This window comes from Triticum aestivum, chromosome 2D (assembly GCF_018294505.1).
Source record: "Triticum aestivum cultivar Chinese Spring chromosome 2D, IWGSC CS RefSeq v2.1, whole genome shotgun sequence".
In the NCBI taxonomy this organism is placed as follows: domain Eukaryota; kingdom Viridiplantae; phylum Streptophyta; class Magnoliopsida; order Poales; family Poaceae; genus Triticum; species Triticum aestivum.
Window position 1 is genome coordinate 405714381 of NC_057799.1, and position 24638 is coordinate 405739018.

The window sequence follows — 24638 nt, forward strand, 5'->3', positions numbered from 1 at the left end:
TGGATGTGTATGCCGGCATAACTCAATGTTGACCTTGCATCACTTATTGTGAAATCCACATCTGAACTGGGGATACGTTCAGATATCAACATAACAAACAGCGAAATATATACACAATGTAAATTGCCCAAGATAGGCGCACTATGCCTGAGGCTTGAGCACATTATTACAGCAGTGCTGAGCAACACTGTTTGAACAAAAATTAACTTATCACGCTAATACAATCACACTTCCCCGTTGCGAGGCTGCGAGAGCACGACAGGTGCACATGCGGACATGGACGACAGTAGGCCTCTTCAACCCTTGCAAGCGAACAGGCCGGTGCACACCTCGTGGAAGGCGTCGAGGATGGCGGCGCGGTGCTCGCGCGCGTTCACGGACACGTAGCAGTTGAGCAGCGCCCGCAGCTCCGCCGGCTCGGCCATCCGCTTCGCCGCGATCACCTCGGCGATGGACCGGCGGAACTCCTCCCGGGGCTCGTAGGTCCTCCTGTCCACGGCCACCAGCACGACGCACGGCTTCCTCTCCCGGGGCCTGGGCGCGCCCCTCTCGTAGCAGCCGCCGCCGCTGGCGCAGGAGCAGACGCACGGCCAGCGACGGCGCTGGTCGGCGGGCTCCGTCCCGCGGCGCGTCGCCGACGACCGGCCGTCGACGGAGGCGGCGTCGCCCATGGACTGCAGCCTCGCCTCGACCATGCCGTGGGCGATGTCCGACATGCGGCCGCGCGTCGTGTCCGGCGCGTCCAGGGACGAGCAGGACGCGGACGAAGACACGCTGAGCCGCGACGCGCCGCAGCACAGAGCGCGGCACCTGCCGTCCTTGTGCTTGGCCTTCGCCGCCGTGGAGGCATCGGCCTGGTTCTTGCCGCCGCCGCTCTTCTGCCGCAGCTTGCTCCGGCCCGAGAAGAAGTGCATCGCCGCCGCGCTCTGCTCTGCTACGTTGTCTTGTCGTGCAACTGCAAGAGGACAATGCGCAATTGAGCCCACAGGTAAGGGTAGTAGTAGTAGTAAGTAGTAAGATGCATGGGCACTGCAACTACAAGAGGACCGTGGGCGGTTGTAAAGCGATCAAAGGCGCCGCCTTTTGGTTTTGTGATTAAGCATTTTTTTAAGCCTCGGAAAAGGAGGAGGGTAAGTAGAGAAGCTGATTAAGCTCCATAGCTTAAGCTTTAGGATGTAGCAGGATGATGCTGTCCCCTAACCAGCAGCAACTTGGCATCTCCAACACACTGCTTTCTCTTTAGCCACGGCATTCTTAATCAGGATCAGCTCACTTGTCAAATCGTAAACGTGATTAGCCGCTTATAAAATTGTAGGCGTCAATGATCGTCCCTGGTCGCCATTACGTGAAACCTACTCTCTACTTATGCCATAATTACAGCAGCCAGCACACGCTGTCCTCGGATGAATCTAGAGGTCTAGATCATACTAATCTTCACTTCCCTTGGAATCTAGGAGTAGAACTCTAGATCATATTCATCACTTCCCTTGGAATGAGTTGTTGTTGTTTCACTTCCAGCTGTGCAGAGCACTGCTAGCCTCTGCTTCAGAGGTTGAGCTTGGGAGCATATGTAGTGACACGTGTTTGAAATCCCCAAAATCTTGATTAGCACTCCCCCTAATCCGACTTCTGGCTAATTAAAGAGGAGACAGGGGAAGCTAAAGAAGCAAAGCTAGAACGGGCTGGTGTAGTGGCCGTCATGTGGCTGGCCGGCCACCGTGCCAATCATTCAATCAAGCAGCGGTCAACAGCTTTAGCAAGCTCGCCCCTCTGCTTTTCCGTCGGTTTCTTTTCCTGTTTCCTTTTTCGGCAAGCGGCTAGAGGAGCAAGCTGGTGGAGTGTTCGCGTGTGGTGCTCTGTCGCTTCGCCAACCACCCATGGAGTAGGCAGCCACAGCCAGCTTGCTCGGTGTCTATGGAGATCACTTGACGGAGCTTCATGGCCATCGGCTCATCATTGTTAGTTACTGTACCACAAAGGAATTAAGTGGCAGCATCGTCTCACTGTCACTCCTTCGTTCAGACAACAGATTTCTACTTTCATTTTGTCCAGTAGTAACGTGCTGCTGCCAAGTAGTAGCAGGGCTATCTATCTCGGTGCTCCATTTGTGCATGCGTAATGTTTACTCCTCGTAAAGGTGTGGTTCTTTTACCGTTGCACTGAACGTGGCCGCGCCAGTTGCAGGAGAACCTTCCACGAGCACGGACTGCGTTTGCGCATGGCACGCCGCTGGTCGCTAGTCGCTACCGCTCGGTCTTCTTCGTCGTGTTGCCCAGTGCCGCACTTGCATCGCGAGGTGATGGTCATCACCTATGTCATCTCTGGAGTCTGAGCTTGCTAGGTCCCAACCGTTGCTTTCGGGCTAAGGTCCCGCTTGGAATAGGGGTAAATTTATAAACCCGTATTACTTTTACAAGTGTATTTCACCAGCCATGTGTGATTTCCAACCGGAAATGAAAACGATCGATTGAGGTATGTGTCTTTTACAGGTGTAAAAGTGTGCAAAACGACAATCCAATCAGGCCCTAAAATGACAAATTTGACCACTTTTTTTCGAAAAAAAAGGTAAATACACCGGGAGTCATAGAACTTGCACGTGACAGTCAGTTTGGCGCACAAACTTGCAAAATATGTGTTTCTGAACATCAAACTTGCACGGGCGTTCATATACGGTCACATTTCACGTATGCGGGCATGTCTGTGGCCTACATGGCATGCCAGCGTGGCCTGGGCCCGTTGTCAGCCGCTGTCAAATGGTAGATTTGTAGAAAAACCCTTTGTGTTTTATTTACATATTAAGCCCCTAAAATAAAATGCAAAAAAAGAGAGTGGGGTTTCAAACCCACGACCTGCACCTATAGTTCATGTTGGCATTGCACGACTAATCTCTATACCATATAGGCACAGACCAAACAATAAATTCTAAAAATATTACCGAAAAATAGGGAGCACCGTGACTCAAACATCTGACCTCAAGGTCAACGTTAACTAAGATTAACACCAGGATACAACAACACAACATGTCTGGAAGGGATATACATTTTTCATGATGTTATTTCTTCTTGTTCTATGTAAGAAAGCAACTTATATTCTTGTGTTTGTGGCATTTAAAAAATATTTATGTGTTACAAAAAAAGGTACGTGACATTTGAAAAAATGTTTAAACATTGTAAAACATATTTTTGTAATTAAAAAGAACATACCTTGCATTGTAAAAATGTTCACTCATCTCAAAGAAAATGCGCATGGCACTTTTAAAAATGTTAATGCAATGTAAATAAATGTTCGCACAGTTTAAAAAATGTTTCATACCATCCAACTTTTTAACACTTATATGAAAAAAAGTTTCAAAAACTTGTATTTGAAAAAAATGTTACTCATGTGTGTAAAAAGTATTAAGCACATATAATTTCTTTTAGATGTATACCTGAAACGGATAATGTGTATGATGTATTTGAAAAATGCTAAACATGTAATATTTTTTCAAAGAATATTAATTATGATAAAAATGTTGTTGATGTATACAAAAATATTTATCATGTATTTGGAAAATGACAATCTTGTAATATTACATGTTAGGCTACATCTTGAGGGAAGGTTCACTATCTCAAAGAAAAACCTTTAGAAAATAAATTCATAAATTTTATTTTGGGTAGACACATGAAGAACTGACAAGATAAATGTTGTTTATCCTTCAATATCATCATTTGTCCTTATGATGAGGATGGTTAACCCGCGCGCACCGGGGAGCGATCATGAGTTCACAGGTTCGAACCGTGGCCTATGTTTTTTCGTTAAACTTTCAAACTTAATTTGTACGGTTCGCTTTCAAGGGATATATAGTTGTGCGTAGCAGATCTCAACCATCGTTTGGTCTGGTGGCTATCCATACTGCACATAGAAATATATAGATCGTGGGTTCAAACCTTGCCAGCGCTAGTATTTTTTTATTTTATTTAAGTGACTTGTTACATAGCATTTTTAAAATTTTAGTGACTTGTTACATAAATAAATAAAATGCAAGGTTGTTTCTAAAAGATATCCACTGCTCACCAGTCTCTGATTAGCATTTTTATTTTATTTGCGGGGCTTATATGCAAATAAAAAAATGCAAGGGTGTTTTCTGCAAAAATCCAATGCGCACCCAGTACACGACCCCACAGCCACTGACAGCAGGCCCCTACAACGTTGGCACGCCACGCGTGCATCAGATACGGCCGAATACGATAGGAATGACCGTATATGAACGAGTGTGCAAGTTTGATCATTAAAAACATGTATTTTACAAGTTTGTGCATCAAACTGACCGTCGCGTGCAAGTTATATGACTCTTGGTGTATTTACCTCTATTTCAAACTTTGTTCACCATTTGACCCTTTTCTGGTAAGGCCACACACCTACGCCTTTGGGTTCTGCATGCAAGCTCATGGCGTTTCCATCATGGCCCACGCCCGACCAATTGGCACTGACATGGCCCAAGCAAAAGCGCCGTGAAAAACATAGAAGGAAAAAAATGACAAAAATAAAAAATAAAATAAGGCACCCCGACCCCGCATTGGGTCGGCTCAAAGTTCACGGAGCGGTGCGGTGAGGCTCCACGTTTACATGCTACTAGAACATGAAGGCGCGCGTTGCCGCGCTCGTTCATTTTAACAGAAAAATAGTAAAAATATCTTTTATAATTTAGATGATACCAATATATCTAACAAGTATGAGTGTTCGAAAGTACAACACCTCAAATATGAAGATGATTATTTGCGAAGTACCTTCGAGGCAATTTGCTGACTTAATGTGAGAATTATTTTGGAGGCAGATAAATAATTGAATGTAAAGCACCGTAGCAGGGCTAACAGAAAGAAAAATATGGTTTCTGGTGTTCTCTGAAAAGTAACAGCTTGCAAGGTGATGCCAGCATCAAGGAACCTCTCGAAAGCACAAACATCAAAATCCTGCAAAATGTAAGATCAGCTCATAAGCTTACCCAACAAGAGATGAATACATGACAAGCAAAAGTTGAATATGGATAAAAGAAGACCGGCTCTCAAAGTTGAACATAACATTGCTGTCAACAACGACCTCATAAAATGGCTTGCACCACCTAATTAATGGCCTGGCTGTAAAACATATCAAGAATTTCAGTGTACTAAAACATGCAATGCACCGGAACAAAAAAGCACACACATGGTAAATCTTTAAAGTACATGAGCATTTGATCAGATAGCCAACAAATAGTAGCACCAAACTGAACTTATAAAACTGATCCCATGGAGATTGCTAAAATATCAAGGAACAATTCCACAAAGAAAATAAGCTCACATAATCTGATAGTAAATTCCTATATAACCAATAAAGTTAATGCACGTAAACAACTATGCATAATATGGAGTACATAAATTCCAATGTTCCAAGTTAAGCTTCTGATCTTATCCATTATAAGAAGACAAATTACTGAAACCTTGCCCTCCAGGATTGAGGAACAAAGTAAACGAATTTGCCATAAGAAACAGTACACCGACTGTTCCAACTACATCCTCTCGAGATGCTCATCACGCATCAGCACAACAAATCAACAACTTCATCCTCCCTGGAGATTATCAAGCCAGCTGAAATTATCAATAAATCAAACATAAAATCAGATGTTGCAGTTCAGAATCTAATCTCTACAGTCTGTTGGTGCAGAGACGTTGTTCGCGTACCTTGCTGGGCAGTCACGAAAGAAGAGGGGATGATGATCCTGCGACGTAAAATAAGGATCGGGCGCTGGCGACTAACTACGAATTTTCTCTCTGGGTCACGATCGGCTCTGTCGAATCTCCTTCACCATCCAGGGAGGGTCGAACGAAGAGGCATCTCAGGTACGAAACGGGGAGGGATGCGCGTTACGGCTGCAAGGGCTAAAGGGCATGCTGGCAGACACGGGAGAAAGACAATCGGAGATGGACGTCGATGGCGCGTGTGGCCGCCTCAACTGCCATGAAGAACGCTACAGGAACGGCATAAAAAGGTAAAGAAGGAACCCACGGGCCGGCAGAGGAAGAGTAGAGGGGTAGTGGAAAGCGCTGATGCCTAAGCAGACGTGCTTCAGAAGCTCGCCGCCGAGACGAAGGACGGCGACGAACAGAGGAGCTCGGGGATAGGGATTGCACCGCCGCTCGAGGATAGACAGAGAGACCCGGACGACCTGCCTGCTTTGCACGTTGGGCTGAACCTGGGCCTTCTATCTCACAGCCCGATTACTGATGGAAACTGCAGCTAATTCTGCGGAGCAGCGGCCCGTGAAACAACGCTTGGTACATGCGTAATGACCTGGACGGCTGAACAAATCCAGCGCATTCGTACACAAGATCTGACGGCTTAGAGCAGCAAATAGCCATGGAGGCTCCTAGCTAGCTGCGTCTTACTGTTTTACAATGGCGCGGGCTACGTGCAGAAAAGGACCACTCTGCTAGTCACTACTGGTCAGGCGTTACTTTTCAAGCTTGACATCAAAAAAGCCTTCGACTCTGCTCGCTGGGACTATCTCCTAGACCTTCTCAAACACCTTGGAGTTCCTCCGCGCTTTCGTGGTTGGGTCTCGACTCTCTTGGCTTCGGCATCTTCGCGAGTCTTGCTCAACGGTATTCTGGGCAACCCTATCAAGCTTGGGAAGGGCTTGAGGCAAGGAGATCCTCTATCCCCCCTTCTTTTCGTTTTGGCGATCGATCCTCTACACCATATTCTCAAGAAGGCTACTGCCCAAGGAAAGTTGCACCCTCTTGGTGGTAACACTATGACGATCAAGGTGTCCCTCTACGCGGATGACGCGGCTGTTTTTCTTGCTCCCATCAAAATCGAAGTCAAGTTCTTTGTAGACACGCTGGCCCACTTTGGAGAGGTTACGGGCCTGCATACCAACTACTCGAAAAGCCTTGTTGCCCCAATCCAATGTGACAACTTGGGTCTGAATGATATCCTCCTCTTCTTCCCGGCCAACCGCTCATCATTCCCTATGAAATATCTGGGTCTGCCGTTGTCGATCAAAACATTAAATAGAATCCACTTCCAACCCCTCGAGGATAAGATTGCGGCTCAACTTACGCCTTGGATGGGCAAGCACGTTGCATCGCCTGGAAGGGTTGTGATTGTCAAGTTGGTTGTAACGGTGATTGCTATATATTACTTGATGGTGCTAAACCTCCCTGTGGAGGTACTGAAAAAGATTGACTCCCTGCAGCGTGCATATCTCTGGGCTGGTTGTGACAAGGTTTCTGGTGGAAAATGCAAAATCAACTGGGAGCAAGTGTGCAAATCTAAACGCATGGTGGCCTAGGTATTCTCAACGTGGAAAATTTTGCTACTGCCCTTCGCATCCGGTGGCTGTGGGGAGCTTGGATGGATCCAAGCAAGCCTTGGGTAAACTTGGGGAACCCGTGTGATGACAAAGATAAAGACATATTTGCTGCTGCCACCAAGGTTCTGATTGGAGATGGGATAAGGGCCTCGCTTTGGGAGTCTGCTTGGCTGAACGGCATGAGACCCAAAGACATCGCGCCAAATATTTTTGCGATCTCTGCAAGAAAAAACTGCACTGTCCAGAAGGCCTTACATAATAACTCATGGGTCTCCAGAGTGGACATTGGTGGGAACCTTGATGTGAACCACATAGCCGAGTTCGTCAACCTTTGGAGTGAGCTATCACGCATTTGTTGGAAATATGCCCTAGAGGCAATAATAAAATGGTTATTATATTTCCTTGTTCATGATAATTGTCTATTGTTCATGCTATAATTGTGTTATCCGGAAATCGTAATACATGTGTGAACACATAGACCATAACATGTCCCTAGTGAGCCTCTAGTTGACTAGCTCGTTGATCAATAGATGGTTACAGTTTCCTGACCATGGACATTGGATGTCATTGATAACGGGATCACATCATTAGGAGAATGATGTGATGGACAAGACCCAATCCTAAGCATAGCACTAGATCGTGTAGTTCGTTTGCTAAAGCTTTTCTAATGTCAAGTATCATTTCCTCAGACCATGAGATCGTGCAACTCCCGGATGCCGTAGGGATGCTTTGGGTGTACCAAACGTCACAACGTAACTGGGTGGCTATAAAGGTGCACTACAGGTATCTCCGAAAGTGTCTGTTGGGTTGGCACGGATCGAGACTGGGATTTGTCACTCCGTATGACGGAGAGGTATCTCTGGGCCCACTCGGTAATGCATCATCATAATGAGCTCAATGTGACCAAGTAGTTGGTCACGGGATCATGCATTACGGAACGAGTAAAGTGACTTGCCGGTAACGAGATTGAACGAGGTATTGGGATACCGACGATCGAATCTCGGGCAAGTAACATACCGATTGACAAAGGGAATTGTATACGGGATTGCTTGAATCCTCGACATCGTGGTTCATCCGATGAGATCATCGTGGAACGTGTGGGAGCCAACATGGGTATCCAGATCCCGCTGTTGGTTATTGGCTAGAGAGGTGTCTCGGTCATGTCTGCATGATTCCCGAACCCGTAGGGTCTACACACTTAAGGTTCGATGACGCTAGGGTTATAAGGAAGATTTGTATGTGATTACCAAATGTTGTTCGGAGTCCCGGATGAGATCCCGGACGTCACGAGGAGTTTCGGAATGGTCCGGAGGTGAAGATTTATATATGGGAAGTCATCATACGGTCACCGGAAATATTCAGGGGTATACCGGTATTGTACCGGGACCACCGGAGGGGTTCCGGGGGTCCACCGGGAGGGTCCGCCTGCCCCGGAGGGCCTTATGGGCTGTAGGTGGAAGGGAACCAGCCCTAAGTGGGCTGGGCGCCAACCCCCCTAGGGCCCATGCGCCTAGGGTTTGGGGGAACCCTAAAGGGGGGCGCCCCCCTTGCTTGGGGGGCAAGCCCCCTCCCCCTTGCCCCCCTCTAGATCTCATCTAGAGGGGCCGGCCCCCTTCCTCCTTCTCCCTATAAATAGAGGGGTGGAGGGAGGGCTGCAGCACCACATCCAAGGCGCAGCCGCTCCCCTCCCCAACACCTCTCCTCCTCCACGTGAGCTTGGCGAAGCCCTGCCGGAGAACTGCCGCTCCATCACCACCACGCCGTCGTGCTGCTGTTGGAGCCCTCTTCCTCAACCTCTCCCTCCTCCTTGCTGGATCAAGGTGTGGGAGACATCACCGGGCTGCACGTGTGTTGAACGCGGAGGCACCGTTATTCGGCGCTAGGATCGGAATCTACCGCGATCTGAATCGCTACGAGTACGACTCCCTCATCCGCGTTCTTGCAACGCTTCCGACTCGCGATCTTCAAAGGTATGAAGATGCACTCCCCTCTCGTTGCTAGTAAACTCCATAGATTGATCTTGGTGATGCATAGAATTTTTTTAATTTCTGCAACAATCCCCAACAGCATTCAACTCAACCCCGGCGTGGCTGATTCAATTTCCTAGAAGCTCACCAATGATGGCCAATATTCAGCGGCGACGGCATACCGTGCACAATTTCTTGGCCTCATCGACTCAGATATGTCTCTTTTGGTGTGGAAGAATTGGGCTCCTCCCAATGCAATTTTTTGCTTGGTTGGCCATCAACAATAGGATCTGGACGACAGACCGGCTTCAGCGCAGGGGTTGGACCAACTGTAACCTTTGCCTGCTATGCAAACAAACGCCAGAATCAACAGCTCACCTTCTCTTCCAATGTCGTTACACGGTTAGAGTTTGGGGAATGATCAAAACATGGCTCGGTTTACATGATGTCCATCCTACGGATTGGGGAGGCATGGTTTCCGTCAAGGAGTGGTGGCGCAACATAGCTTCAGGGAGGTCACAATCTCGAAGAGCGCTTCTTTTCCTTATGCTTCTTATCTCTTGCGAAATTTGGAAAGAGTGAAATGCACGTGTGTTCCGCAGTACGGCAATTCCGGTCGGGGTGCTTGTGACTCGCGTCAAAGCGGAAACTTCGCTGTGGTGCCTTGCCTGGGCGAAATATTTGTTGTAAGATAATGCCGCGAGAGTGATGCTTGTAACCTGGTCTTTTGGCCAAGACTCTTAAACCTTCTTCTTATTCAATGAAAATGGCAAGCCTTTTGCCTTGTTTAAAAAAAATACTACTGGTCAGGAGTGCCCCCCTTCGGCCGTGGTTTAAGCTTCAAAAATCTATCTGGAGGCTGGGGCACCTGTATAGTGTTGCCCCCATAGTTCTTGCCCTCAAGGCACCGAAATGTTGCTGGCGCACAGGGGTCAGATGACATAGGCTCGCCAAGTGACACCGCATGCTCGCCTGCTCGCACCTGACGGTCGATTGTTTTGTTTTCTGCGAGGAGGATCCTCCAGTTTCGGCGCTTTTCCCTGGTCAGTCTTCTTTTCCCTGGTCAGTCTTCCTGCGGCATTGGGCAACAACAAGGCGATCTTCATCGCCTTGTTGTTGCCCAATGCATCGCCTTGTTGTTGCCCAATGCCGCAGGACCACATTTCTGAAGTCTAGGCTTGCTACTGCTAGGGCCCAGCCGCTCCATTCGGAAAGGAAATCAGGCCTGACGGGAGTTACAATGGGTATGGGCCTGAACCAGCATAGGTGCTGCCCAAAAGCTTTCCTTTCTTTCTCTCTGCCAGCCAGCATCAGCGGAAACAGCTTGGCTGGCGATAACATTTTAGCAAGGAAAACCAAGGCACCGGCACCGTCGCAGGGCGCAAGTTCTGCGTGTGGTCGGTAGTTAAGGCACGGTATTCCATTTATTCGCACTGCGCAGCCAGCCATGCTCGACCTTTGGCGACTGTACCTCAACCTACAAGAGGAGTTGGGGCACAGGTGCATGCATGCGCCCGTGCTAGCCCAGGGATGGATGGATGGATCCATCGATCGATCGGCTCTTTGGTTTCTGCGGTTAAGATGTAGGAATTCATCCCCCCTCCCCCAAGACAAAACAAAACAAAAAACTGCACTTGGCTTGAGAGTGGCGATTTGGTGCTCGGGCTCAGCTGCACCCGAAATCCCGCTCGTCCGTTGCAGGCTTGGGATCCAAACAAATCCAGCTGGCGTGTCAGGTGTGAGCGCTAGTAAATCGCGGATACAGTTGAATACGGTACAAAATAGTGGCAAAGACGTGGGGGCGAAGCGTATCAGCACGGCGGGCGGCGCGGCATCCCGCACTGGGCCATGGACTAGGTCGTTACCTTTTCTATCTGGGCCATGGATCAGATAATGGGGCCAGGACGATAGTCGACGTCTGAGTTGTCGGTCGGTCAGCGGTCTCCCTCCCTGGTTCATTCGGGAAACCCTCACCGCCACCCTACCGGGGAGAAAAAACGAAACTTATCGAGCTGAGCCTGGTGATTGCGGCGGCGACCATGGTTGGCCGTCGGCAACTGGCGGATGGACGCTGCCGGTGTGGAGTTTCTGCATGATGCGGCCGACAGGTTAGTTTCGATAGATCTATACATTTGCTTTGGAGATTTGCTATGATAAGATAAATTAGTGGCGGAAGTATCCTGACGAACTAGCTTGTGTGCCAGCGAACGGGGCTGGGAATGTGAAGGCTGGTGATTCAAAAGTTGGGTCTGGTATGGCTCAGAAGATTGGCGAAGATGGCACTGCTCGAGCGCGAGAAGGTGCGCGGCGTCGATGAGATGCTTCTCCGACGAGGTCTGCTCAGTCTGCAGACAGAGTGAATCCAGAGGCCCCTAGCTGGAATAAGAGGTAAGAAGCAGAATCCGGCCGTGTTTTTTGTTTGTTTTCCATGGATTATGTATGAATTTTCACATGAATTGTGCATCTTTCTCTTAAAATGGAAAAAATATTCACTGTAAGCAAAAATATTTCTGGTAAATTGCATAGTGATTGTGCAAAATTAAGACTGAAAGTGTACATTTACAAAATTCAGGCCTTGACTGGGCAGTGCGCCACTGGACCGGACGCCATGCCCTTCCCCAATGAGCGCTCTCGAGTAGTCAATTCGCAAGTATGCAGAGCAACCTGACAAGAGTGTGATACAGCCTAAGCTAGGTCTCAGCTTTGATTCATTGGGAGGCGTATGATTTCTATAATCTGTATTCTTAGGAGATCGATTTTGGAATAAGGTATGGTAAAGCAGACTAAATGCTCACAGGACAAAAAGCATGCAGAAAATCGTTTGTAGTTGCTCGGTGAGTGTTGAACTTGGTGCAAAACTCTGAACAAATACAAAGAATGCAAATACAACAAGCTGTGTTCTGACGAAAAATTGCTTTGTTGGTGCTTGTCCTGTAGGGAAAATTTTAAGCAGAAAACAGTAGGTCGTGCAGATGCGAGTGCCCAGCTCTGATCAGGCTTCTGCGTGCATCGGACAACAGTTGGTACATGACGTGAAGGCCACAACCATTCCGTGTCGCTGATCATGGGAGAGAAAGTGCACTGGCCGTCTCATAAACACATCAATGTTTACACAAAGGATTTGATAAGGCAGCTGAGGGAAAACAATGTGAACCTGGGGAAGGTGTACAGCATAATTGGTAGTAGCTTCTTTGGATCTGTTGAGAAGGTACCGTTCACAAAAAGAACTCTCAGGAATATATGTGGGAAGTTTAGCCGTGAACAAGCCGAGGATGATGTGCTGAAGACGCTTGAGGTGTTTGCTGACATCCATTCCAGCAACCCTAGTTTCACCTATGTGCTACTGGCCGGCAAGTCGAGCAAGGTGAAAAATCTTATGTGGGCTAACGGAAGCAGCCGAATGCAGTACATGTTCTTTGGCGATGTGATCAAATTTGACACTACATACAGGAGAAACTTGTATGACATGCCATTTGGGTCATTTGTGGGAGTTAACAATCACTATCAAAGCATTATCCTAGCAGGGGTGTTGATGTGTGATGAGCAAGAAGAGAGCTTCGAATGGGTGTTTGCATAATTTTTGCGAATGATGGGCGGGCCTGCCCCAAAAACAATACTCACAGGTCAGGTTCATCACGCCAGCTATGATATATTACCCGTCTAACTTTACAGGACAGTTCTACTAGGGGAAAATTTTATTTTACACTAATTATCTCGGCTGACAAAAATGATCTTTTTATTGCAGACCAATGTAAGGCAATGGAGGTGGCGATCAGCAAGGTTTATCCTGGCACTGTCCACCGGTGGTGCAAGTGGAATGTCCTGAAGAAGGCGAAGGAAATCTTTGGTCTGCTTTACACAAAGAAGAGTAATTTTCAGGCTGAATTTCACAAGGTTGTGAACCACATGTTAACTGAGGAAGAATTTGAAGCAGCTTGGGGGTTGTTGTTGGATACAATCTGAGGAATCACACATACATGACCCAAATATATGAAACCAGGAAAAAATGGGCAAAACCATACTTTAAAGGTGTGTTTTGTGTGAAAATGACAAGCACTCAACATAGTGAGAGCGCAAACCACATGCTGAAGACGTACATGCCCCCTGCAAGCCCAATGCTTGTTTTTGGGGAGTACATGAGGTTAAAGTTTGACTGTGAGCGTGATGAGAGCTACAAGGAGAAGAGGACCATGATTGCAAGTTCTTTATTTCCTTTTTAAATTCCTGCTGATAACATTTATGAGTGCTTCGTTTATGTCCTTCACATAGGAATATTCCAAGTTGGCTGATGCACAGATATGGCATGGTGGTGCCCTGAGGCGGACTAACCTTACAATAGAGCGGCAAGAGATAAGTGGAGCAGGGTTGAGTACGAGGTGACCATAAACAAAGACAAATCAATATTCACTTGTCTGATCACACTGGATGCTATGCAGCCATATCTTGAGGGTAAGCTAACCTGACCCTTTACATGTCTTCATGGAAACTATTTGGAAAATCTGTAGTTGCGAATGCGAACCTTTCTTTGGTGTGCAGGTGATGGAAATTCTTCATCAGGAGGAGATCCCTAAGCACCATATCCTAAAGCGATGGACGAGAGACGCAAGGGATATACTTCCACGACACCTGGTTCAGTACCAGAAGGACAATTCAGTGAACTTATCGTTCACGTGCAGGTACGTGACGTTGTACTTCAAAGCCATGAAAGTCGTTCAGATGGGGGACGCAAGTGCTGCATGTTATGACCACATGCATGCAGGTCTCGAGGCTCTGCTACTGAATGGAGCACCACTGGCAGAAAAGAGGGATGGTCTGACTTTTGAGGATCGCTCGTGGAAGGCGACGCTGACCAGTGCCATAGTGCTGGGACATTCTGTTAGTGTGAATGCCCTGCAAGGTCTTGCAGGCCCGGACAAGCATAGAGGTGCCGGAAGGCCGACAAACAACAGGGAGAAGGCCCCATACAAAGGTCTAAGTAAACGAAACCAAATTTTGCAGCATTTGTCGTCGCGAAGGCCACAAAAGGACCACGTGCCCGGAGAGAGGGGATGCATCGAAAAAGCCACGAAAACCCAGGAAATGCAAGAATTGAGGGATAGAAGGACATCGACGAAATACCTGCAAGCGGCCACTTGGTTTTGCCGATAACTGAGCCATATGTTTTTCAGTCTGTAATATGTGTTGTCGTTCTAAACGGGGGGTTTTCTAGTGTGTTTCAGTTGAGCACTCAAACTCAAAGAGCATGAATTATGTTTATAGGGCCGTGTGTCATGCTGTGTCTAAGAGCATGAATTATGTTTATGGTTGTCTGAACTTCGATGAATTAATGGTCTTGCTTGTTGTTTCGCTGCATCTCTCAGTTAAATAAATTACAAGCTTTGAGCACGCTGCAGAGGGGTCATCCTTCTGCAGTAAGCACCCTGGAACTCAAAGAAACGGCACAGCCGTGCCTGATAAAAAGAAGATGAAGAGAGATTAATCAGATCTGAGCTAAACCACTGCTCGTTAGCTGAGAATGTGGAAAGCAAGAAAAAAAATTCAGATCTACTTACATCGTAACGGATGCACTTGTAGAAACGCTGACGAGCCTGCCGGCCAGACCTTGCAACGTTGGTCTGGATTACCGTAGAGTGGACAATTTATGGCGTGTGACGCTGACGACGTTTGGAGGGATCGTGAGCCGAGCATGGCTTAAGTCGGTTCAGAAACTGTACCGAGCCATCCTTCAACGATCCGTCCCGCAGCGACAGTGCGACGCTCCGTCGCAATGAATGCAGCATCGCGCCGGACGAAAAATCAGCATATACGGTCGAGGAATACAGTAAGGCGCACGGATCCACACATGAACCATCGGTCTTGATTTCGGGATCAGCTGAGCCCGAGCTCGGAAACAGATTTTCGACCTGGCTTCTCTTTTTTGCTTTTCCACGCCGTCGTCGCTGTGAATCTGTGATACCGTTCGCTGTCCACCTCCAAGCAAAAGAAGCGTTTTCTGTGCCTCGCACGAGATACACCGCGCTTTCCGTATCACACATTACCGTCATATAATGATAATCTCATGAGTAAAACAAAGTAGTAGTATCAAAAATCAAAAAAGCTGATAAGGGCCGTGAAACCTCTAGTCTAGTCGGACTACTCTACTAGCTACCATGTGCTGTTTTTGTTTTTCCTTCCTTTTTATAAGGAATTACGCCGGAGATTATATATAGGAGAATGTGAATTTTATTTTATTTTCGGCAAAAGGCGTATCATTCATCACAGAATGCAGATCCACACCCACAAGCATTTCCCAATTTGACATATAGGCCACAGCCAGCAACAGGATATATACATGTCTCTCCGTTTCTCTGTAGCATTTCCATCTCTCCACGGAGAGCAAGGAAAGTTCTTGCTAGCTCAACACTACAGCATTATTTTTACCCCTCCTAAACACCAGGACGGCCGGTAAAACGGAAGCCGCGCGCAAAGGATACGATCGACAAGACAAGGGGCCGAGAGAACGTTGGAGCACGAGGCCGGGAAAGGCGCAGGGATGGCCGGCGACGCGCCGCCGTCGCCGACGGCGGGCGAGGAGCCCTCGCCCGCGTCGGCGCCGCTGCTGCTGCGGCGGAGGGGCTCGTACCAGCGCTGCATGTCGCACGCGCGCGACGAGCTCCGCAGCTTCCGCACCTGCCTCCGGTGGATGTGCGTCGACCACTCGGATGGCTCCAGCGCCGCGGCCTCGTGGCTTGTCTTCGCCGTCCTCGCGGTGGCCGTGCCCGTGGCCGCGCGCGTCGCCATGCCGCGCCGCGCCTACGACACGCAGGTGCAGCTCTCGCTCACGCTCTCCGCGGCGCTCGCCTACCTCACGCTCACCTCGCTCATCCGCCGACGCGGCCTGCGCCGGCTGCTCTACCTGGACCGCCTCCGCCACGACTCCCAGGACGTGCGCGCGGGCTACACCGTGCAGCTCGCCGGGTCCTTCCACCTCCTCGCCTGCTTCGTCCTGCCCTGCTTCCTCGCCGACGCCGCCTACAAGGTGTTCTGGTACTGCGCGCACCGGCCCTTCCCGGCGTGGTGGTCCGCCGCCGCGTGCGCGATGGAGATGGCGTCGTGGATGTACCGCACGGCCATGTTCTTCATGGCGTGCGTGCTGTTCCGGATCATATGCTACCTGCAGATCCTGCGCATGACGGGCTTCGCGCGGGACTTCGGCCAGTGCGCCGACGTGGCCGCCGTGCTGGGGCAGCACCGCCGCATCCGTGACCAGCTCCGGCGGATCAGCCACCGGTACCGCAAGTTCATAATGTACTGCCTCCTCCTCGTGACGGCCAGCCAGTTCACCGCGCTCCTCGGCGCCACGAGGCCCCACGCGCAGGTCAACATCGCCACAGCCGGCGAGCTCGCGGTAACCTTCTCCCGGCCGGCGCTGCTGTGCATGCTCGATCGTCTGTTCATTCGACATGTTGTATAATTAACGTCTGGGTTTTTCTTCAGCTCTGCTCCCTGAGCCTCGTCGCTGGCCTGCTCATCTGCCTGCACAGCGCCGCAAAGATCACGCACAAGACGCAGGCCATCACCAGCATCGCCGCGGCGTGGCACGCCGACGCCACCATGAACACCGTGGAGCGTGACCAGGAGAACCCCAGGACGCCCAGCAGGTCGTGCCTGCAGCAGCAGCAGCAGCAGCAGGTGCCCCCATCCCCGGACTCGGACCAGTCGGACGACGACGAGATGTCCCCGAGCGAGGACAGCCTCGACACCTCCTCCAAGTTCACGTCCTTCCACGCCACCCACATCTCATACCAGAAGAGGCAGGCGCTAGGTAAGCATGCATCGTACCGTTTGCGGTTTGATTTCGCCATTGCAAAGCACTGTAGTTGATCATGGCGTTTTCAGTGACCTACCTGGAGAACAACCGCGCGGGCATCACGGTGTTCGGCTTCGTGGTCGACCGGACGTGGCTCCACGCGCTCTTCATGCTCGAGTTCTCGCTAGTCATGTGGCTGCTGGGGAAGACCATTGGTATATCTTAGAGAAGGGCCACCATCTCAATCCCTGTCACCTGTGTGTATATATGATGAACCATCCAGCTCCTATATCCCTGCTCCAACTCTGTCATTCATGTACTGTCGAGAATCATGTACATCGCCACCCTTTCAGGGGTGTAAACTGAACACAGATAGCTAAGTAAACTCATCTTTCAGATATAAACCATGTTCATTGCCTCCTTGCAATCTACTTAGAGCATCTCCAACAGTCGCACAACCGCGCGGCATGAAAAATTTATTTTACATCATCAAAATAGCCTTTTTTTTTGCGCGCAGCCGGGCGCTTGCTCCAGCAGGCGCTGCAAAATATGGCGCGGCGCGGTAGCTCCAGCAGACGCGCTAAATTTACAGCACGTGCGAGCAACAGGCGCTTGGCAAATATGATCAACATATATCCATTTGACAATATGATGATCTTTCAAACATTTAGGGCCTGTTCGGATTCCCTCCCGCTTCGTGACTCTGCTCCCGGAGCAGCCAGAGCTGCAGTTCAGATTTATAGAGCGGGGAAACAGGTGCTCCTCGGATCCTTGGATTTGGCGGAGCTGGTGGTTTCCCCAACAGCTCCTTAAACAAGTGTGCAAAATAAGAGTTGAAGCAACATAGCATCGTTCAATTGCATGGCATAGTTCAAAACCACCCAACCAAGTTCATGACAAATAAAAGTTCACACAAACAAATGGCACATCAACATTCATGCCACATCATCTTCCTCCTCTTCTCCATTTTCAAGCGCATCATTGTCATCGGGAGCTCGGATGGTGTTCGCAAGATCTCCAACGGCATCATGGGAAGATATGTGAGGCACACCGAAAGTCATGCATCCACCCATGTCACCCGGAGGTGCTCCCATTCCTCTCATGAGAGACCCAAAACTCATGCCTCCCATGGTAGCTCCAAAGCCACCCATCCCTCCCGTAGATGCTCCCATGCCTTTCATGCCGCCCATGATAGCTCCGAAGTCACCCATGGCTCCCAGGCCTCCGAAGCCTCCCATGGCTCCCATGCCTTGTGGGCATTTCATCAAACGCCTTGTGCGCATCGGCCGCCGGCGCAACAAATTGCGAGCTCTCTGACGCTTCGGTCGGCGGAGGCGCGGCCGGACGACTTGCAAGTTTCTTCTTCGTCCGCCTAGAAGAGCCGTCCGCCGCTTTGTTCTTCTTCCGGGACGCTATCGCCACCGCCGCATTCGGTCGCTTGGAGATGGGGGCCAGTGGCTTCATGGCGGGCTGCGGTGCGACGCCACCCTGCGAGGTCGTCCGTGGCGCCATGAAAAGACCACGCGCGAGACCGGTGCTTGGAGGAGGGGCACCGGCGGCGAAGCTAAAGCTCAACCCCGCGCTAGGGTTTGCAGCAGCGGCGGCGGCGGAGGGGTCGCGGGTGTAGAAAGGGGTTGGGGGGATGTCGGTGCGGCCTTCCATCGATTGAATTTCGCCGCCGGGGCGCGGGGCGACCGGAGAGGTTGGCGGCAGTTGGTCGCTCGCGCGCGGGAGCTGACGCACGAAATAAGCAGCGCATGATGCCTTTTTCTCCGCGCGTTGATCGCCCGGAGAGGTTGGCGGCAGTTGGTTGCTCGCGCGCGAATGTCCAGCGCGCGGGAGCTGACGCGCGAAATAAGCAGGGCATGATGCTATTTTTCTCCGCGCGCTGATCCCATTATACCGCGCGCGCGATTATTGCGCGGCTGCTGAAGCGCCCGTTTCAGCTCCGCGCGCAAAAAAAACAGTTTTTTCCAACACGCGGCTAAGATAGCACGCCTATTGGAGATGCTCTTACCTGATGACAAATTGGAACATACTCATTACTGGGAAAACTAGCTTGCAAGTTGCGACCAACTCCTAACAAGTTGGATCGAGGGAACCGCAACTCAGCACACTGAGATCGGACAACACCCGACAGGAACCTCAAATACAAGTCGAGCAATATGTCAAAAGAAATTCGGAAACATATAACAAAATGGTCTTGACTAACTTTGAACAGAAATGACCAAGAGTTGGGTTGTGCTTTTCTAGGACAATAACACCAATGGCTAAAGCAATCTTTTGCCTAACATACGCTGCTTCTATTCTACTTTGATAAAAGGAAATAAAAGAAACGTCATTCACAGGTCTAGCAGCGTATTCATCAGAGAAAAAGAAGTGGCCCAACAAGAAAAAAAAACTTTTAAACCCCACACTCTATGACCAGACCAGAAAGAAGCATGCTAAAGGATTCATGAATAGTGGTTCCGCCAGACAAGCTCTCATGGTAAGGTGCTGATGTCTGCTTCCATTTCTCAGCTGTCATTCGTGGATCTTGCTTGTCTCCCCCTCGGCATCCGAGCTGACAGAGCAGAACCAACCTGCGGCCATCGACGCCTTCCACTGCTTCTGGAGATGGTTAGAGCGCGACGCTGGACATTTTGCCTTGGTCTTGCCTCACTTGTCCTGTAAGCTCTGCGAACGACTCTTCGTAATGATCGGATGTCAGGACCTCCAGAAAACATTATATCACCACCATCAGGAAACGTGTAAGAGTCAGAGTCATCACTCCAATCAGAGTTATCCATGAAAGAATCGCTGCTGCCACTATTGGGGTCAATAAGATAGTCCCCAATAATCATAGATCCTGGATTCAAGCCTGTGACTATGCTGATTGCATCCTGCCTCTCCTTTGCACTTTCAAGCTCCTTCCATTCAGCCAAACGTGCCGGGTCAACTTCACGAGGTTTTGATGAAGGATGTCTGGCCTTCACATGCTTGCAGAGTTTCTTATATGATCCAATGAAGGAGCAGTCTTCATGAATGCAAGTTCTCTTCTTGCGATTGAGAAATTGCCGGGCTGGTTCAACCACTGTCCAGCCTTTCACTTCCCCACGGCAGATAGGGCAAGCGAGCTCCACATCCTTTGGCTTCTTGCTAGCTGCTGCCACTGCAACTGATACTTCACTTGCCGGTTTCTCCTTCACATAAGCATTTTTAAACTGTTCGAGACAATTAGACTGGTGATAGTTGGTTCCACACATGTATGGTCGACAACCTTTGGTGTGTGAAGAACACAGCAGGAGGACAGCATCATGTGGACGCTCCAAGCATATTGGGCAAGTGGCATGTTTCCAATCCTTTTTCTCCGAGGTTAATTTCAATTTATTTTCCTTGGCTGCCCTTGTTGCTTTCTGGTAGTGGGAAGGTGCATCAGGAGGAGATGACCGAAGTCGCCGGCTTGATAAGTTGTGATGTCTTGGAGTTCTTGCCATAGCTTCCCAAAACAGGAAAAGGGATCTAGAATAGTGGCACAAAAAGTACATATATATTCAGTTACTAATAACAAGAAAAATTATATTTATCAATCTATTTCTATCGAATCACGTAATACTGATCAGTACTAGTTTGCTATAACAATCATGACTTCATGACAACAACAAATGAAGTTGCACTTTTTTTACCATGAGCTATACTGTATACAGAAAGATGGCTACTTTATAATCTTCTGGGTTTATTTTAAATCCTTCTGCTCAAATTGCTCATCACCTTCAAAATAAAGTGATACTGCCATATCTCACGTAGAAGCTAATTTTAGGATATATAGTGTGAAAAAATGAAAAGCAAATTTCAAGTGGTTTGAGCATTTAGGTCATGGATGTTTTATTTATTTCCGTTACTTTTATTAGTGAGGAAGCATGGGCATGTTTGAACTTATCTAACAGCTGCAATATGCAATGTTGCATAAATATTAAATTACAAAGAAGATGTAAACAATTGGGGCAAAAGCAATAAAGCCTAAAGTTTGAACAAATCATCCAAACTGAGAACATAAATAAATATGGAACCAGGCAATCTCAGAAACTCGGTACATGGTATATCTAGTAAAAAGAAAGCAGCAAAAGCATGTCCTAGAGAGTACACAGAGATGAAAGGACTGTTCACTTATAAGTAAAGCACACCAAACAATGTCATACAGCAAGGACAAGTTCGATATGGTCTAGTAAAACTCTGCAAGAATAGCCAGTGCCAGCTAACAACTTCTTAATACACATAAATGTTAGGCGTGGAACCTAATATCACTGTTATTCACACTATGCACATTTCATTTTAATTGCTAGAAACTACAAGCATGGATCTCAAAATGCACCTACACCACAAGTGCCCTAGGCAGGTCAATACAAGACATGAAAGATGGAGTTTCTATTTGACAATGAGGGTAAAATGTTCCTATGCCATCCTTCTTTTCCATGGAGTTGCATACATGTTTCTAATGAACAAGTGTATTGCAGGGGATTTTTACTAAGGGTTGTGGTTTTCCGACTCATTAATTATTTTATAATAACATCGGGAATATCAGGTAGGGACTCCCTATAACCAGAAAAATGCAATCTGATCGTGTACAGACCATTGGATATGATGATCATGCAAATAGCATTCACAGGTGTTTGGTGATGATGTGATCTGATCATGTACAGACAATTCGATATATTTGATGATCATGCAAATAGCTTTCACAGGTAGGTTTAGGAATGGTACAAATAAATCACATATAAGATGTTGAGGTGGCTCAAAGGCCAAGATCAACAGTAGCTGATGTAGATACAAAGAATGATGTTTGTTCCTTACAAACTGGACAGGCTTAGACACTTTTGGATCACAAGTTTGCATTCCCCCATCTTAAGGGAAGTTCTCATTTGATGGAAACTAGACGAAACAAATCGTACTATTTAGCCAAGTATCATTCAGAGAGAATGGTCCTATCTCCAGTGGCAGATCCAGAAATGTTCAGATGGCATTGTGAGCAGTTCCGGCAAAGGCGGTGTCAAATCACCAGATGGCTTGCACGAAGGCATAAATAATTTAATCTGGGCATGGCCATACATTGTTGATGCAAAAACAAGCACCCAAACAAATAGCCGGCATTCTACAAATACTGACATCAAGACATGCGACATATGCAACAGATAAACAGTAATTACAAGCTTAATCTGGTATATGGCTATAACACTAAAGTATATATCAGTTCAAGTTAAGGGAGGGCATGATTTGGGTGGGGCGTGAGGAATCAGTTGAGCCCCGGAATTCGGAAAACAAATTGCTATCAGTACCAGTGTACCACACCACGCAGCAGAGGCAAGACCGCGGCAAACTACTGTAGATGGGTTGGAGCGCCCAGTATCCCTCCATTGCAGAAAGGGCGGCCAAGATTAGGCCATACGCATCAAAAATAAAACATCACGGAATAAATCTCAGAACGACCGAATAAAGTTAGGGTTCGTCACCAACGAAAGGGATCAATCCAAAGCCCGAATGGATCTCCACTCCGCGCCAGTCCAACTCCTCCCGCTACGAGAGATGAACTCCTCCAGCGTGGTGTGGCATGGGGACGTGTTCGTCGGGGAGGATTCGGTGAATGTCGTACAGCCGCCGCTGCGGCGAGGCGAGGCGAGGGGAAGAGAAATCGAAGCAATTGGGTGGGCCGGGGAGGCGATGGATCGGGATATCTGGTAATTTTCACAGTGACTCTTAGGATGGGTGCGGGGAGCTTTTTCTAATTTAGTAATTAGACCCTGGGCTGGTTGCTAATTATCTAGTACTACTACGTTCCCCTAAAAAAACTATCCACTTCGGTTTTTTCTTTTCTATATAGTTGAACTATCTACTTCGTTAGTATCGCCTGTGCTAATTACATTTTTTTGTCCCCTAAAAAATTGTTTTTAGGGAAAATTGCATTTTTTTTGTTTATCTGTATTACGAATTTGTTTAGGTCTATCTGTATACGAATATAAAAAACAAGAATACAAGTAAAAAATATTTCTGCCGCCTTAAAAAAATTGAAAAAAATCTAAATATTTTTTGGACCAAGGACAGTAGCAAAACATTCCTTCTTATGTTTGAAAAAGAACAAAAAGTAGCTATTTACATCAGTTACATTATGTACATCCCCGCAACAAAAGAGTTAAATTATGTACATGAGGAGAGTAGAGGTTAAGGCCTGTTCTGATCTCCTCCGGCTTCTATTAACTTTGAGAAGCTCAGCCCGAGTCCAGTGTAAAAATGCGAAGCCCGCTCAGCCCAACTCCAGAAAAACGGGAAAGAGAAATTGCCCGTATTAACAACCAAAGTACCCCCGCTAAAGAAAACGTTTCAGAGCCACAGCCATAGAGCCGATTCGGTCACCCGTCCCTTGAATCAGTTCAGCGAGCTCATGTGGTCTCTCCCTCGACCTAACCCTCCAGCCGCCGCCCCGCCGTCGGGCCCGGCTTCACTCCTTCTCCGAGCAGCGCTCCACTCCACCGCCAGATCCGGCATCTACAGGTCCATCCCCGCCGGTTCCCTTCCAGAAAACTACCCCGAAGCTGCATCCCCGCCGGCACCAGACGCAACAACCCCACCGACTACATACAGGACATCAACGTCGGTGCTGACCTCGACGGAACCCGCCTCAACCTCCGAGTCCACCTCTCCGACGGCATCAACCCTAGGTAAGCTCTCTTTTCTTCTTCACCGAGGTCCTCCCATGGCAGCCATGTTGAAGCTACTAGACATGCAAATGGTAGGTGACTTGAGTTGTTTTCAGTCGGCCCATTATGGGCTGGCGACCAGAGAAGCCAGCGTTGGCGTCCGAACGGAGCTGCCTCACTGCGTGGAGTGCGAAGCTGGGGCGAGAAGCTGGAAACATGGAGTTCCTGGAGTTGGGAGGAGATCAGAACATGCCCTAAGTCGGTGAGTTCAAAGATGAAGTTGAATCCAAGGATTTAGAATTCCAATATGCTTTTTCTTTAGCCCGTGGCCCATGAGGGTAAGATCTTTTATGATCTTTCTCTTTCAAGTATAAGAGCATCTATAGCCGAACTTAGCAAATCCACCCCCCTAAACGTCTGCGGAGCGCCTGGGCGCAACCCTGGACAGCGTTCGAAGGACCCTCATATCTCAAGTCGGATATCCACACTTCTTCTATCTAAACCCTCAAATCCATGCATACATGAATATGTTATGCAACGACCCAGCCCAAGGAGAAGGCCCAACGCCTCTCGTCGCTCTCGCCTGCTGGACCGGGCCTGGAGGGCTGAAGAGAAACAGAGGAGTGCCACAGCAGCTGAAGATAAAGGGAAGTGCGTGGAGACAGAGAGGGGTCATGTAAGAAGCAGAAACAGAATTCCCCATTCTCCTTCCTAGTTCCTCTAGTGTATCTGAACCCTAGCCTCCTCCTTCCTTTGAATCGTGATTGTAAGCAAAGAGATAACAATTGGTATCAAAGGTCGTTCGATCCATCGAGGTGACGCGCGATCCATCAGTCCATAGTGCGGTAAGCGGGGGATTCTTCCACCGCTGTAATTCCAATCGC

The 24638-nt window shown here is 48.5% G+C and overlaps 3 protein-coding genes and 1 long non-coding RNA gene across 6 annotated transcripts; 2 read left to right on the forward strand and 2 right to left on the reverse strand.

The window, feature by feature from the left end:
* On the reverse strand, nt 1-1071 carry LOC123049438 (probable transcription repressor OFP9). Its single transcript, XM_044472354.1, has one exon. The coding sequence runs from the start codon at nt 912-914 to the stop codon at nt 297-299; it is 618 nt and encodes a 205-aa protein (XP_044328289.1). The 5' UTR covers nt 915-1071; the 3' UTR covers nt 1-296.
* A 10117-nt stretch (nt 1072-11188) lies between these two features.
* On the forward strand, nt 11189-14723 carry LOC123053435 (uncharacterized). Of its 2 annotated transcripts, XR_006425581.1 has the most exons (8): nt 11189-11405; nt 11502-11685; nt 11870-12131; nt 12235-12920; nt 13043-13326; nt 13567-13746; nt 13834-13973; nt 14057-14723. It is a non-coding gene; the product is annotated as an uncharacterized lncRNA (long non-coding RNA). The 2 variants fall into 2 exon arrangements; XR_006425580.1 differs by having other exon boundaries at nt 13043-13746.
* A 950-nt stretch (nt 14724-15673) lies between these two features.
* Nucleotides 15674-17513, forward strand: LOC123053436 (uncharacterized). Its single transcript, XM_044476915.1, has 3 exons — nt 15674-16684; nt 16774-17101; nt 17176-17513. Exons 1-3 carry the CDS (start codon nt 15830-15832, stop codon nt 17310-17312), a joined length of 1320 nt encoding a protein of 439 aa, XP_044332850.1. The 5' UTR covers nt 15674-15829; the 3' UTR covers nt 17313-17513.
* A 1761-nt stretch (nt 17514-19274) lies between these two features.
* LOC123053437 (uncharacterized) lies at nt 19275-22849 on the reverse strand. 2 transcript variants are annotated; one of them, XM_044476916.1, is made up of 2 exons: nt 22573-22849; nt 19275-20587 (listed from the first exon to the last, which is right to left on the reverse strand). In XM_044476916.1, the coding sequence occupies exon 2, from the start codon at nt 20560-20562 to the stop codon at nt 19603-19605; it is 960 nt and encodes a 319-aa protein (XP_044332851.1). In that variant the 5' UTR covers nt 20563-20587; nt 22573-22849; the 3' UTR covers nt 19275-19602. The 2 variants fall into 2 exon arrangements, with proteins under 2 accessions (XP_044332851.1, XP_044332852.1); XM_044476917.1 differs by having other exon boundaries at nt 22577-22830.
* Nucleotides 22850-24638: the final 1789 nt, after the last annotated feature.

Excerpts from the sequence above, each read along its gene's own strand:
- LOC123049438 (XM_044472354.1), bottom strand. The coding sequence starts at position 914 with ATGCACTTCTTCTCGGGCCGGAGCAAGCTGCGGCAGAAGAGCGGCGGC.
- LOC123053436 (XM_044476915.1), top strand. The coding sequence starts at position 15,830 with ATGGCCGGCGACGCGCCGCCGTCGCCGACGGCGGGCGAGGAGCCCTCG. Across the intron at positions 16,685-16,773 it reads CCACAGCCGGCGAGCTCGCG|CTCTGCTCCCTGAGCCTCGT; the intron begins GTAACCTTCTCC and ends GTTTTTCTTCAG. Across the intron at positions 17,102-17,175 it reads CCAGAAGAGGCAGGCGCTAG|TGACCTACCTGGAGAACAAC; the intron begins GTAAGCATGCAT and ends TGGCGTTTTCAG.
- LOC123053437 (XM_044476916.1), bottom strand. The coding sequence starts at position 20,562 with ATGGCAAGAACTCCAAGACATCACAACTTATCAAGCCGGCGACTTCGG.